The following is a 16,279-nucleotide window of genomic DNA, read 5'->3' as shown; positions in this document are numbered from 1 at the left end:
AGTTAGTCTACTAGAACAAACTTCCCTAACGGTATTTAATGAACGCTCAACTCCAGTGTACCTGCCTAAAGAACTGTCAACGTGTGTTTGAGTTTGTCAATGTGTGAATATTCTCAATCAGGCACAACGGAAATGAATGTTGTTAACCATAGAGTGGTGGACCCAGAGACTGCATTGGGCACATTTTACCCACACTTCCTTTGGCTTTGAGCTGCCAAACAGCTCCAGACAACATTAAAGTTTCAGTTGGTCTGAGGTCTCAGAATCCTCCACTGGCTTTCAACATTGTCTTTTTGAAACCTCACCAGTTACCCTTCTTTTCCAATATCTGGGCATTTTGTAAAATGATTAAAAAGAAACTTTTCTTGAATGTAAGGGGATGGTTGTAACACTTTTTAAAGAAATGTTACAACCTACCCCACCACTGTCAGCTATTGTTTAGCTAGCTGTTTTAGCCTAATGGTTTGAAATTAGCAGGATAAAAATGCTGATTAAAAATGACTTTATCTGCAGAAGTTTAAGTACTAAAACAAAATATAATTTTGGTCAAAAAAAAAACTATTATATATAATCTCCAGTTGAGACAACCATTCATATGGGATTTGGGATTCGTATGCTCACCATGTGACATTTCTTCAGGATCTTGACTGTTGACCTAACAAATGGTGATTCAAATGTTGCTGGACAAAGTAAACTTTCAAATAGCTCCCCCAACAACCAACAGTTTACTCAAATGAAAATTTATTTATTATATTTTTATTTACTCACCTGCAGTGTTTCAGCATGATGGATATGATGGTGTAAATACATAGGATGGAAAACTGAACGAGCTCAAACACTTTTTTTCTCGTTCTAACTCTCTAATCCCATTATTGTACCATTGAATATCATTGTTAAGATTTCTTAAATTAATCGTGGCCTACTTATTTTTAATTAAAGTTGCATTCGTGTGGTTTAAGAACACTCCGGAGAGATGACGAGCTCAGAAGACGTTCTAATTAAGTTGCGGAAGTGTTTTCTATAGATGAAGCGACTTGACTATCATTAAAGATACACGCTTGGGTTCTGAGCAGTCCAGTGTGCAGCTGGGACTGTCTTATACACCTTCAAGGGCTTTCTCAGCAAATAACAGCTGAATTGCTAATCTCGGTCTTTCTCTCTACTGTTGAAAGTCGTTGATAAGCACAAGATTGGCGCTTAGAGACTGACTTGTGATTTTAATTACAGGGGGTTTGCAAGTTGTTTATTTTCAGTGTGAAAGACAAGATTTATTTGTGTTTCAACTTCAAATTCTACAGATAATATAGAAAAAAATCGAACAAACTTTCAGTGTCTGGCTGTATTGCAGTCGCAAACGCTTTGACGCCACCTGGCGTCTGAAATAAACCTTGCACACATTAAATTGATCAGATTGATCTTTTCTCACTTGCTGTGCACCTTCAAGCTGAACTTCAATCATCCCGTTTCATTTTGTATTCGTGTGCGTGTGTGCGCACTAGCCAGGACAGAATCTGTTTTTACATTATTATCACTACCACCATCGCGGAATCCCATTTCGGTCTGCTAGTTGGTAAATAATGACAATAATAGGCCTACCCTATAGCTTTTACAGAGAGGGCTTAAGCTATTCTCAGACTAAAATGCATGTTTGAGCTGTTTGAACTGAAAGCAACTTGCACTAGGCATATAGGCTATATCAAAACATGTCAGTGCCATTGTTTTGTCTCAAGATTCACACCAGTAATTTTTTTTTTCTAAGGCGCGTTTATAAAAGCTACTTAAATGCCCTAATTGAACTAAAGTCTAATCCTGGTTTAATCTAAGCCTTGTCTGTGAAACCAGGCCACCAAGTCATACAGGTCGTAGCCTAATAATGAGAAAAATCTATGATTTTATGAGGTAAAACGTCGAATGACATTAACATTTAAATCTGACATATTTGTCATAATTTGTCAAATGACTTTGTCATTACTTTGTCTTTTTTTGGTTATCATTTCGACTTTTTATTTCATAACTAACCTATGACTTTGTCATAATTTAGAGTTTTCATCCCATAATTTCTACCTTTTACAATGAAAGATTTTTGTCTGTTTATTATGTGCTTCCATACACACCACCCCGAGTCCAACCCATATGAAATTGATTTTCTTTTTTCTTTTCTTTTTCCTCACAAAAATGTTAACATAATACAAATGAATATTCTTCACGTCACACAGTTTAAGTACAACTTTTATTAATACTGGAATCATCACAGTGTGTTTTGTTACATTAGCTGTGACTAAACTTAACAAAAATTAGAAGGATAAATATTACCAAAAAGGGAAATGATGTTATCAGCAACAGTGGTAAATTAGCCTTAGGAAAACAGCACAATAAATTAAAGTAGAAGAGGAGCGAGAGATAAGAAAGACAGAGACGACAGAACCTGTAGCGTTACTCAACTTCAGTCAGAGGATGAAGGAGGGGAGGATGGGCTCGGACGAAAAGAACAAAAACAAAACAAATAACGTTACACACGTCATATCTTTTACATGAGAATGAATTAAAAAATATTCATGTACACCGGCTAAATGTTGAGCTGTAGAGCCTGTTGTTAGGCATGTGGGTGATGCTACTTGTATGCGAGCAGAAAAGAAAAGACTCTCAACTCAGGCTAACGGCGTAAGACAGACGGCCTACGGCCCAGTTTCCATGACACCCGGTTGCCAAGCACTCCTTCCATGAGCGCGCGGTGGAGATGACAGCGAGCGGAAATCGCAGTGTCGTGGCTGAACCGAGCGTGGGAGACGGGTGTCTTTCAGGGCATTTCTCCATTTTCCAAGAACAGCGGGTGGATAGGGATGATGGGGGCTGCACGTGTTCCGGTCTAAATGAGCATTTCATCCCTCTGTCACCCGCACCACATTATCATTTATTGTCTGTAGCCATTTTAGAGATGTGAAACACAACGCAGAAGGAAATGGGATGACAGAGAAAAGGCTTGAGTGCAGAGTGAATATCAAAAAGGCATAAAGTTGCTTAAGGCTAACATTATACTTATTGATTGTGCTAACTCTATAGGATTTGGTCAATTACTTGATGTAAATATAAAGGATAGCCAATAGACTTCTTTTTTGGCATTTGCTTGGCTTACCAACAAATCTTACAGAATGTGAAGGCAGAACTGAAGACACTTGTTCAGTTTAAAAAATATATATCCAATGTGCTAGCCTACTTACTAATGGTCCTCCAGCAAATCCCATCAAAATGAACATGTGGAAGGGACGCATTTCATTTTTTTTTAATGATTTATTTTTAGGTGAGAGTGGGAGACGTTGGGGATAGCTCTTTATAAGAGCTTCCTTTGTTGCGAGATGATGTTAGGATTAAAATAAAATATTGCTCTCAAAAATCACATTTAAACATCATCAAAGCACATATATTTCTAAAGCACTCCTTCCCTGATAATAACTAAAACAACCAGGGGTGTTCAAGGAACAAACAACCCAATCTCATGAGAAAACGTGGTTGTTTCAAGCCATGTTTGGGTCAAATATGAACAAACCCAACAATTGGGTTTAGAAATTCAAGTTAAAAATGTAAACCAACGGTTGGGTTTGTTCATATTTGACCCAAACATGGCTTGAAACATCCCAGCATTTTTTAGAGAGAGGGTGGTGATTTCGTATAAGTTTTGTACAATGTGATTTGTATGGAAAAGTATGATTTTTAGAATAATAAAACATAAGCATGAAGGTCTAAGTCCAAACCTAATCGTCAGTGGGGGTTATCGACCGCACTGGGCCCGACTCCAAAATTCAGCAAAGCGTAAAATAGTTCTGAATTTCCATGAGAGTGTATTGGACAAATTCTGAATTCTGAGCTTCACAATTTCAGGTGTAAGATAACAGGCCAACAAAATCACATTTTCACAGCTGAATTGTGATTGCTGCCTTATTGTGAGAATATCATGACATTCAGCGGGAGACAAATGAACATGACGCGAGTAATGTTAAACACTGAGAACAAAACAAAGAGAACATTTGTTTAGAATCACCTGAGAACCAAAATAATCAATCTGCTGTGTGAGTATGTGGATATTTAGACGCTGAAGGCTGAGCTCTATTTAGTGATAGTTTTTCTATCCCCCAGTTTGCTCTAGAGGGGCTTTTAACTGTCATCTTGCTTCATGACCTCGAGAGCCGAAACCTGCAGAGACTTACGTTACAATAAAGAGACAACAGTAAGCCAACTATCTGCAACCAGACTTTTGTGTCTTTCTTCCCTCTCACGTCTTCTCCGCTTCGCTTCCCACCTGTTTCTTTCAGCAATTATTCTCTGCTGGCCTTGTCTTTCTCACGCTTACTCATCTCATTCTTCTTTCTCTTTCACTTCTCGTCCACTCTCTATCTTCCTTCCTGTTGTATTCTCCTGCCTTTACGTGTCTGTGCATTAAATGCTGTGAATTCGAACCTCTGAGAGCTGAATGTGATTTGCAGGCCATGAAGCTTCACACAAAATATGTGGATATGTAACAGATATTTTTTTCTCTTCGTCCAGCAAACTTCACTATATTGCTGCCAAAGTCAATGCACTTGTCGTTGATTCTTTACCCGCCCCATTGCAAGACAACATTTATGTGGGACATTTGTTTTTAGTGAAGCTACTAGTACTGTTCACCTTCTTTTACAGTATATGCATGTACGTATATGAATATATACAAATTTCTGACCTGCTCTTTCACCGGCTGGCAGTGTGGGCTTTGAATTGGCGTAACCCCGTTCTTTCATTTCAGCCTGCGCTCAATACTGCCTCTGAGTTCCAGAACGACGCTATTTTCGGCAAGAGATCGGTACACTCGTACATACTTTCACAAAGCAGACATACTTTTTCCTTTTGAACACGCTACAGGCATTCCTAAAACAGAGTGCTCTATGCAAAATAAATAATTCAAAAAACAACCCAAAAATCTGAGTATGGAGCAAGTGTCTGGCGCAACAGCACTATTTATGACTGCAGGGGTTTTAGGGAGTCTTGGGAGAACAGAAAGTCACTCACAAACAGACACTACATGACTAAAACTATGTTTTGACCTCCTACATATCACTTCCACATCCAGTATCATCACAGAGCATTGTTTTTCTTCATGTCCAGTGAACGGGGTAACCTGCGACCTTTCGCGTCATAGGTATTTACTCCTATATTATCTATAACAGGCAGTGGAATGCTTTTATCATAAACAACTGGATGATTTTCTTCCCAGAGTTCATTCTCTCCACCTCCTTTATTCATCCCTTTCTTCCCTCTGCAGAACCAAAGTTCATTCTTATGTCCCAAAAAATGGCAGCCAGGTGTGTGCCTTCATCTTAGCTCATTCTCTCCACTCCTCCTACGGATACATCAGGGGACTGTGGTTTGAGGCTTGACAAGTAAAAGACCATTTCTGAAAAACTCATATTTTGAGAAGCTCGAATTGGAAATTATATATATCGTATCAACCAATTCCCTTTCAAGATCATTAGTCACACTTTACAATAAGGTTCAATTGGTTAACAGTTACTGCAATAGGTATCGTAAGCTAACAATGAACAATATATATATATATATATATATATATATATATATATATATATATATATATATATATATATATATATATATATATATATATGTGTGTGTGTGTGTGAATGTTTTCAAAGAAGTCTCTTATGCTCCCTAAAACTGCACTTATTTGATCAAAAATGCAGTAAAAACTCATGATATTGTGAACATTTTAAGTAACTGTTTTATATTTTAATATGTTTGAAATAAAAGGCTCATTTATACTGCTTGAAATTTTAAAAATGAACAAGTAGAATTTAACATTAACCTAGATTTATAATTGCTGTTCATTGCTAGTTCCTGGTAGCTAATGCATTAACGAATAATGTTAAGAAATTGAACCCTACTGCAAAGAACTTCCAAATCATTTTTTCTACCTCTTTCACATCCCATCACTCTCTTTTTCCTATATCCTGACATTGCTACGCACATTTGTCTCCCTAAGTACCAGGGCACGTGACCGCGGCGTCTCACAGCATTCACCACACATAGTGTGGCCACAGTGACAACTAGTGGTCTAAACTACACCTTGAAAAGTGCTCTGCATCCTTTCTATTCCTCATTTTCTTTTAAAATAAGCCATAATTAGACTCGACAAGAAGTCTTCGAAAGCATCTGCTTCCCCGAAGACACCTGAACATCAAAAACGTACAGCTTTATTAAAAGCTGATCTTTGAAACCTTCCCCCATCAAAGAAAGAAAAAAAAAAAAAAGCATTATTGCTCCACATTATCATGGTGGTTTTTAAACCCTAATTCTACAAAAATCCACATACCTGACATATACGTTTCCTACTCATAGGAGCTAGGAGGCGATTACTTGCTTGTAAATAAAACACGAAACCACGGAAGTGTACAAACAAAAGATAAATCCCGTCCCTCTACGCAACCACGAGCTGACCTGCAGCAGAGCCCTGCTCACCTCCAGACTGCAGACCAACACACAACAGCAATATCAACTAGACTTTCAGGATGTGATGTCAAATTTACTGGAGGTGAGGGTGGGGTTAGAGAGAGCAAGGATTTTCAAAGAGAACCTGCGTACCCCATGAGCTTCTCCAGCACTGATTCCTGGGGTCCATAGTTTGAGGAGGGCCGTTATTCTAGGGGGACCATGCGAAGATCTGGAGCGGACCACAAAAATCCCCCAAACATCCTGGCCCCTTGTTCTTTAATTAGTTAATTGTCTCACCACAGTTCAACTATCCCGCAGTGATGGGCGTGTTAATAAGACAAACATGCGTTCGGACACGCTAAGAGTTATAGTGGCCTGAGCCTGCTGTTACATATCATTTACTTTTTTTCATTACTGTTATTCATTATTTCTATAATGACTTTTAAACATTTAATTTTTTAATCCTCTTTTTCATAGCTCGCTTTCTAAAGAGAGTCATTGTGAAGTTTTTTTTTTTTTTTCTGGGTTACTTCGCTCTTATTCTCCCATCTCTCCAGGAGGCATCACAAAATCCGGGGCGCTGAGCGATCGTTGGAGACGGTTTTGCGCAGTCGCACCCCTCGACGAATAGACCTCAGCATGTCCTCACCCTCCGGGGGCACTTCGGGGTCCGGCTCGGCCTCGGGGCCCGGCGGGGGCTGGTTCGGAAGCAAGGGGAAGGGGAACTGGCCCTCACCTAAGGCGTGAGCGCTGGCCACCAGCTCCCCGATCTTCTCCACCAGACTGTGGCGGTTCGCAGCCAGCAGGTGATCTTCTTCGCCCGGTTGGCCGTACACGCTCATCTCTAAGCCGCCCACGCCCCCTGAACCCCAGGCTGTGTTGGGCAGGCTCAGCCGCTTTGGAGAGGCCTTCACGTACTCCAGCGCTCCCGGGGAGGCGTCATCCGGCACATAAAAGACACATTCTTCGCTGTCCACACGGGCGGGGGGGCCTGCGTTCCCGCCGGGTGAGTCAGGCACAGTTGGGGTCTTGACTGGCACGATGGGTGGGCGTATAGGAATAGGGCCAGCATTAGAGAGGGTGCGCCTCACCCCGGGCTTCGTAGATGGTGTTCGGCGAATGGTGGCCGTGCCTCCGCCTCCGCCGGGTGGTCCGCCCAGAGCGCCCACTCCGCTGGGCAGGCCTGCTGTGCTGGCGGGACGCTTAGTCTGTATCATGCGCCGGTAGTTCTGGGCGATATTACTGTGGCGAGGAATTGTGGAGGATTTATCGAATTCAGCCTGACCGTCAGCCTCAGTGTCTCCATTCACTGAGTAACCATCATAATCGGAGCCTGACAAAAAAATAAATAAAAAAAAATCCCACTTTTCAAATCTCATAACTTGTTTTTAAATGAATAATGAGTAAATAACTGAGTTACTGAGTAAATGTGGGTGTTTCTGACTGTGCATTACCCTGTGAGGGGATGGTATCTTCTGAACAGGAGGGAGTAGTTGTCTGAGTGCTGTATCCACTAGAGTACTGAAGGGAGTCTCGGCTGCTCTTCTGCTGCTCCATGCTGAGGCCTCGTGTCAGAACCATGGCCAGATCACTAGCAGCTGGAGAGACCTCCTCACCATGCTGCACCATAACACAATATATACAAACAGTTACATCAAGCACAGACTCCACACATGTGTGCATGTGTACTGTATATACCTAGACTTTGAATATTAAACTATGAAAAGTGAATTACATTTTTTTTAAGTAAATATCAAAAAACATTGAATAATATAAATGATTGAAAAGTGAAATAAATATTTATTGTGATACATGATGCATTTTACATGAATTACGACTGTCCCACAATCATGGAGTGAACAAACGAACAAACAGATTTTTCAAAGGTTAGAGTACTTGTTTATCAAGGAGAAACCAGTGTCAGTAAAAAGCACATGAAGAAGAATTGTTAAACAATTTTTTTTTTATTGTGCGCCAATTCCAAACAATTATGTAAAAACTGAAAGTATAAATGCAATGTTTATTTGTTAAACTTTATTATACATTAAACTGCTAACTATGAAGATGCGCTGAAAATGCTTAATGCAATACATCAATAAATCAATTGAGATGCGGTGGAAATGACACTGTGATTGAAATGTTCATGATGTTGCTAAAAAATGTATTCTGATGAATGGATGTCAATGTTGGACACTGTTAATGGACAAACTTAATAAGCTAGTGAGAGTAAAATGTGTTTTAAGACTTTTTTATAACCTTTATTACAGTGGTTCTCAATTTATTGCCTCTAAGAACTTGTCAATCATAATATTTGAAGGTTGCTTATTTTCAGACTTTTTAATTTAGTGGCAATGTATAGTATTAAAACAAAATAATAACAATAAGGTTTCAATAACCTAATGTTCTTCAGGGTTTACACTTTTTATTTCCTTTTTATTGTGAATTTAAATAACTTATAGTTGTTTGTCATCCCAGGGTTTTTTATTTATTTATGATTTTTTACTCACAAATTGCAATTTCTACCTTATATATTACATTTTAGAGCTCAACATAACTATGAAAAATTATATTCATTATAATTTTTGGGGGGATTTTTATTTTTATTTTTATTTTCCATGACTTGTCCAGGTATATGAATCACACTTTTAAAATTCCCTCCAGGTTTAGAAGACCATGATAACTTGTTAAGGGAACAAATTAAAATAAATATGACGTTAGTTTACATTTCGATTTTTACCGGTATTAGCTTAATTTTCAGTAATTTTTTAAAAATAATTTTAAGCCACTGCCTTATTAAATTCTCAAGGCCAGAACCATCCATATTTGAAAAAAAAAAAAAACAGCCCTAAGCAAACAGGCAGATTTTGTCTTCGCCAAATAAAAAACGCTTGGCATTTTCAAAATTAAAATCTGCATGATGAATGTTTTAAATGGTGAAAGTTACCTTGGCAGCTATAGTAGCAGGGGTCATCCTTGCCCTCTGGGGGTCTTCCGAATGCATCCCAGAATACCCCTGTGACTGAGGAGAGGTTTCTGCCTCCCTCAGCCTATCAAGAGGCTCCTTCCTCCTCTGAAGCGTGCTGGCCAACGGCTGCTCACTGGAACCTACCTTGGACCAGTCCTGAGGAAGTACAAGCGGTTAGTTCAAGGCAGTGTAAAGCAACAAATGCAACGGTCTCAGGGGCGGGAGAGAAGCCTGGCCCACGATCCAGCAGTTTGAGTGTCCTTTCAACAATGTGCTTTAGAAAAAGCCCAATCTCAGTGTTTGCGTCACTGTTTGAGTTGGATAAACTAACAGGTACCTTCCGTGGCCTGCTCGGTTTAGCAAATCTCACAGCCGGAGATTTGAAACCAGGATCAAACAGCCAACAGAAAAGGTGCGTGTTAAAAAGCAAAATGGGGTAATGGATGAGGTTAAGCAGAATGAAACCAAAATGAAGCACTGTCAAAAAGTGTTATGCAGGAGGCACGTATTCAACACACATAAAAGAAGAGGAAATAAACAAAACTGCAATGAGAAGTGCCAATGAAGACAAACCTTCCAGCAAGGAACCTTGGATGTGGGAGAGGGTGTGTTGGATCCAGGGGAGCGGTTATAGGGTGGGGACGCAGGAAGTATGACAGAGAAAGGCCTGATGGAGCCAGTGTGAGAGAGAGCAGGGCGGAAGGTAGCGAAGGACGAGCCAAACTGCGGAATGGAGAGATAAGATCGAGACCGTGAGAGTAGCAAGAGACCCCCTTTACTCAACGGTATGGGAGCCTTTGCGTGTGACTTTGCAGATACATGCTTAGAGCGGCAGGGAAGATCAGATCTGATGACAACACAAAGCTGATACCGCCAAGAAAGAAAGAGAAGACCCCAACCATGCCAGTCAGCATCAAAACCCTCATGGGTCACACGGACAAGTACAAAATATCACTGACAGTTTCAGCACATGTATGTCTGATGGACAGAGCGCTCCGTACTTACTGTGGTTGGAGAGCTACACTCACTAACTGACTGGCAGGTCTCAGATGCTTCTGAGGACGCTGAACTTGATGACTTCTGCAAGAGAGACAAGAATAGACGGGCTATAAGCAGCACTGTAAAAAATTATATAATCAATAGGTTATGACATCATATGTTTTTAAATTGCTTCAACTCATCAAAATAAGTTAAGCTATTTTCAACTTTTTTTTATAAGTTATGCAAGATTCAAGTCAATTGAATGTAATTTAAGTTGAAATGACTTAAACATCCAAGTTGATTGAACTTAAAAATCTAAGGCAGCAACTGTTTTTTACAGCAAGGGAACCATTTAGAGGGGCTCTGTCAAAGTTTGAATTCTTTGGATATTTTGTGGTATACTGCTAATAATAAATGCACACTTCATAAACAGATAAAATACATTTTAAATTTAAAACAGTTTTTAACCAAAGAACTTAAAGACATTTTAAAAAAATTTCCGACCCCAAACTTATAAATATTTACAGTAATTATTATAACATTTATAATACCTATAATATTTTATTATACTTTTAATGTATTTTAATTACATGCAGAATTAAAGAACACAAAAAACAGGATATACAATCTTTAGGATTTCTAAAAGTCAAGTGCAACTTTTGTATGAACTTATTTAGTTTTTTTTAAGCACTATAGTCCTCTCTCTCTCTCTCTCTCTCTCTCTCTCTCTCTCTCTCTCTCTCTCTCTCTCTCTCTCTCTCACTTATTTAATGAATATGTTGCCATCTGCTGGTTGTTTTCATATCTACCACATTGTAGAGGTGTGTGAGTGTGTATGGCTAGTACTTTAACATCCTGGTTAGGGGTTTAAGTAATAAACCTCTGAAATTAATTCTCTTGACTGCTTGACTAAAAAGAAACTAAACGATTCAAAGGGTTGTTTATTACTGTGCTTAAGCTACCATCTAAAAACGAACATTGTCTGGTGTGTTTCTGAATTTTCTATGCTAGGTTGACCCGCAACATGCTTATTCTTCAGTGTCACATCTCGGCAAATCCCATTTTTATCCCATGGAGAGAGTAGCCTGTGAGCTCCGAGACAAGTGCATTTCTTTTGCTTTACTCCAAGAAACGTGCTTAAGAAAGTAGATGTACCTTGTCTGTGTACATAATGTAAAGCCTATGTTCCACATACAAAGCTTCACAAGCAAATTTCAAGCTCTTTCTATAACACCTTTGTATAAAAAATCTGTAAAAAAAATGTAAAAAAATCTGCCTCACCCACATTTTGAACATCAGTCAAGAACTGTTTGATATACATAAGTTCATATTTCTTTCAGTTTCATGAGTCATGTCCACAAGAGGTCACTGTAATCTTTCAGAGAGGGACTATTGCTGCATGTTTAAAGGTGGTATCAGTGATTTCAGACCCAAAAATATTTTTATCACATTCATCTAATCTTTCCTAACGATCCGCTAGCTGCCCGCCCCATAAGCATGCCGTCAAAAAAACGCGTCTCTGTAGGCAACCTAGGCTCTGAGATCTGCACACAAAAACAAATGGTTTAGCCAAACACTCAAAACCAAAACAAATAGTGTTCCAACCAATCACCGACAGGGGGAGGGTGTTGTGAGGTTTTGTGCTCGTGCACGCGAAGTCAGAGCTGAAGAAAAAGCTGGCTCAAAACCTCACAACACCCTCCCCCTGTCGGTGATTGGTTGGAACACTATTTGTTTTGGTTTTGAGTGTTTGGCTAAACCATTTGTTTTTGTGTGCAGATCTCAGAGCCTAGGCTGCCTACAGAGACACGTTTTTTTGACGGCATGCTTATGGGGCGGGCAGCTAGCGGATCGTTAGGAAAGATTAGATGAATGTGATAAAAATATTTTTGGGTCTGAAATCACTGATACCACCTTTAAAGCTGAGACAGATGTGTGGTAACAAAGTGGTTTCTTTAAGAGATTATGCAGGGCGTCAATTTCAGTTTGTCATTGCGGTGTCAGCGGCGAAAGAGTTAGCACTACAATTTGGTGAGCTCACGCTTACAAACTTAATTTTTTTTTTTTTTTTTTACATACCTGTATACAGATGCATTAAATTGATCAAATATGTCAGTTAAAGACTTTTAATTAATTTAGATTTAATTTAGAATTTACTCACATATAGGATCATGACTTTAGGATCATGTGACACTGAAGACTGGAGTAACGATGGTGAAAATTCAGCCTTGCCATCACAGGAATAAATTACATTTTAAAATATATTCAAATATATTTCATAATATTACTGTTTTGAATTGGATTTTTTATCAAATAAATGCAGTCTTGGTAAGTGTAACAGACTTATTTCAAAACATCTTACTGACCCCAAACTTTTGATCAGTAGTGTATATGACGAAAACAAACCAAAAATGGAGAAATTAAATATGTTATTAAATACTGACCCCAAACAGAAGTGTATATAATAAATAAATATTTACCATCTATTACAACAATAGATATTTTTGCTCTTGTTTTACAAGGGTCAATTTGACTGACATATCACCCCTGAGAAAATCAGTTAAATGTACCTTCTAACTTTACATTACCAACATTTCTTTAAGACAACAGGAAATAACAAACAAGAAATAAATACCTGGCTGGTTATATCGGAGGGCATGGGTGACGGGGGTTTGGAGTAGACGTTGGCGTCCTGGGAGATGAAGCCGGAGTCGTGGGAGGAGACGCTGCTGAGGCGGTGTGCAGCGGTTGTTAGCGGTTGGGCCAGGCTGCGGTAGCGACAGGACGAACTGGGTGAGTGAGTCTGAGAGCCACCAGAGGATCGAGAGGCACTACTATGGGCGCTGTTTACACTGCTGCAGGGGCAAGGGAAAGTGTGACAGGGCAGAGGACCAGGGTACAAGGGTGGGGTACGGAGGGTGATTATTTGGTGATAAGTGTGAGCCACACCCACAAGGTCAGAATGAGCATGAGAGGGTTTTACAGGATGACAGGAACAGATGAAGTCAAGCATTTTGTGATTGATGTAAAGAAAAATTACGTGATAATGATAGTTGAGAAAAAAGTTGTGGGTGAAAAGGAGATGGAGAAACAAAGGTCTCGAGCAGGGGTTGACGGGTAAGGATGGAGGTCAGGGTGGGGGTGGGGGGGCAGAGGGAGAACATATGTAAGACAAAGTTTGACAGGAGTGACACAGGAGGCCTAGTATGGAGATTGAAGGCTGCGTTCAGATGTGTCGGCGCTTTGCAGCCAACGCACTTGAATCAACCCCCATGACTCCATGCGAGGCGGCACACACAAACAGGTACTAAATGACACTATTACAAAATGAAGCTTTAATTGGCCCTGGAGCCAAAGCAAAACACTAATGGTCTAATCAAAAACTCTAAAGGGGCTGGTTATGTAAAAGTGATCTAGAAATGCTTTCACTTCTTACTGAAGTAATTGTTTCATATTTCGGGTTAAAAACAGTACAGGGATATTAGACGTATTCTGCTAATGAGGTTTAAAATGTATTTAACCTGGAATGTTCATTTAAAAGAGAACAGCACTGAAGTTACACTCATCAGACGCACTAATTGCTAGAGAATTAGAAAAGTAATAAAATCATATTAAACGAGCTACTTTAGTCTTATTTTGTTAATTATACTCACAAGGACTCAATGGATGGATAACATGAATCAATAAGCATTCAACTGTTGCCGTTGAAAGCAAGGCTTTTACAGGAATACAAAATAACATTTAATGACCGCAGTGCTCTGTCTCTTGTGACTAATATGCAGTCAGGAGGTTACATGGGATGCCAACATACAGGGAGATTGTGTAGCGCAGCAGCAGTAGCATCAGCAGCCCCCCCCCCCCCTTCTTATAGTACACACACGTTTGCATTCAAAATATACACACACTCTTCCACAAAAAACAACCCTGCTGGAAAATTAAGTTAGCTAGTTTCTAGCTAGTCATTTAACTTATTGCAAGATGGTCATTGGCGTTAGCATCCCCTTAAAGGAATAGTTCACCAAAAATCTAAATTCTGTCATCATTTACTCACCCTCATTCCAAACCCTTCAGATTTTTATTTGAAACACAAATAAAGATATTTTTAATGAATCCTGAGAGATTTCTGTCCCATTGAAGGTCCATTCAGCTAAAACTTTGGTGCTTCAAAAAGTTTATAAAGACATTGTCACACAAGTATAGTTGAGATTTCGTTTACCATTTGATGAGCACAATGCATGTATGTTGACGTATGTACGAAGCCTAAATTAAAAAATAAAAAGTGATTAAAAAGTTTTTTTGTTTGTTTAATATAGCAGCTCAATTAATATGGATTACTTTTATGATGTCTTTATGAACTTTTTGAAACATCAGTTTTGGAGTAATGGGCTTTCAATGAAGGGACTGAAATCTAAAAACATCTTCATTTGTGTCTTGAATATGAACAAAAGTATAGGTTAAACCAATATGACGGTGAGTAAACGATGACAGAATTTTCATTGTTAGGTGAATATCCCTTTAAGACGGTATGACCAGCTGGCATCTGGTTTGTTTGCTGGTCCAAGATGGTCTACCAGCTTAGACCAGCTCAATACCAGCGACCGTGTTTCAAAGCACAGCATAAGCTTGATTTTCTAACAGGGTAGTTACAAGTATAAGCTTCCATTCAGCAATTTATATTTTGCAGTAAACTGTACTGTTTTTTTTGCAACAAACAGCAATTACAACAATGAAAAGCCAAGCAACATAGTACACAGCACAAGCAACAAACCTATCCAGGAGAAAAAAAAGGCTAATAAGCAGAAATAAAGATTTAACATCACTGTCTCTTTTTATTTCTTCATCACTCTTGCTCTCACCTGCACATGCTGCTTTTCCTGGATCCGGAGCTGCTGGGAGAGGAGGGGGGAGTCTGGTACGACCAAGAGTAATCAGAACCCTTAAGGTCTTTTATTACCTGAAAGAGAGACACACAACTGTAATATGAATGGTCTCACTATGGTTTATTTCTGTAAAGCACTGCACATGCTACATGATGACTGAAGTGTATAAGGAGTATGTGCACCTGCTCGCTGGCTGGGGGCAGTTTGTGGGGGTCTGTGGTTAACACGGTGAGGTCATCAATAATGGCCTGGAGATGAGTGATCTCTCCCAACATGGCGATCTCTCCATTCTGACAATTACACAAGGGAGAAGAACAAATAGTTCATAGATCAAAAATGTAGTATCCTGCAATTGTGACCTTAAAGAGCTATTTCTACCTAATTGAATCAATAAAAATGAGCTTTGTTGGTATAATTTAGGTTGATTCAGTTATGTTAAATACATTTTTTGATTTGAATAAAACCAGTTAAGATTTTATAATTTTTAGGTAACCTTTTTTGTGTGCATAATGCCATTCAAATGACAGACAATAACAAATTCTAAGAGCATATTGTTTTTGTGAATATCTGCTTAAGGACAGTTTCTTTATTACCATTGTCATATACAAAATAACCCAAAAAATGTATGAAACATTTACGCATTTCATTTCAATCTTTTCATTTAATGTTTAAATAAGTTGTGTAGATAAATGTAATTATAAAAAATAATGTTGTGTTTATGTATGAATTACTTTACAAACATCTAAAATTGTATTTATTTATTTATGTATTACTTGCTTACTAAGTTATAAGTTATTACATGTCCAGCATACATTACCGTTCAAAAAACTTTCAGAATTCTGAAAAAAAGTGCGACGGTTTCCACAAAAATATTAAGCAGCATTACCGTTTTCAACATTATAATAAGAAATGTTTCTTGGGCAACAAATCAGCGTATTAAAATGATTTATGAAGGAGCATGTGACACTAAAGACTAGAG

The 16,279-nt window shown here is 38.8% G+C and overlaps 1 protein-coding gene across 9 annotated transcripts in view; it reads right to left on the bottom strand.

Annotated features, from left to right (window-relative positions):
- Positions 1 to 6,905: 6,905 nt before the first annotated feature.
- mtss1lb (MTSS I-BAR domain containing 2b) overlaps positions 6,906 to 16,279 on the bottom strand; it is a 72,196-nt gene continuing 62,822 nt past the window's right edge. For 2 of the 9 annotated variants that reach the window (XM_081359069.1, XM_081359077.1), the window contains 9 exons: positions 15,483 to 15,590; positions 15,277 to 15,374; positions 13,056 to 13,275; positions 12,582 to 12,647; positions 10,445 to 10,519; positions 10,013 to 10,162; positions 9,419 to 9,595; positions 7,929 to 8,094; positions 6,906 to 7,807 (listed from right to left, as the gene is read on the bottom strand). In XM_081359069.1, coding sequence (XP_081215195.1) covers positions 7,038 to 7,807; positions 7,929 to 8,094; positions 9,419 to 9,595; positions 10,013 to 10,162; positions 10,445 to 10,519; positions 12,582 to 12,647; positions 13,056 to 13,275; positions 15,277 to 15,374; positions 15,483 to 15,590 — 1,830 coding nt within the window. In that variant the 3' untranslated portion in view covers positions 6,906 to 7,037. The remainder of the gene's footprint in view (positions 7,808 to 7,928; positions 8,095 to 9,418; positions 9,596 to 10,012; positions 10,163 to 10,444; positions 10,520 to 12,581; positions 12,648 to 13,055; positions 13,276 to 15,276; positions 15,375 to 15,482; positions 15,591 to 16,279) is intronic. The other 7 variants (XM_081359071.1, XM_081359075.1, XM_081359072.1 and 4 more) reach the window with 7 other exon arrangements.

Source organism: Scardinius erythrophthalmus (assembly GCF_964197995.2).
Source record: "Scardinius erythrophthalmus genome assembly, chromosome: 2".
Classification (NCBI taxonomy): domain Eukaryota; kingdom Metazoa; phylum Chordata; class Actinopteri; order Cypriniformes; family Leuciscidae; genus Scardinius; species Scardinius erythrophthalmus.
This window is presented reverse-complemented; position numbering and strand designations above follow the sequence as displayed.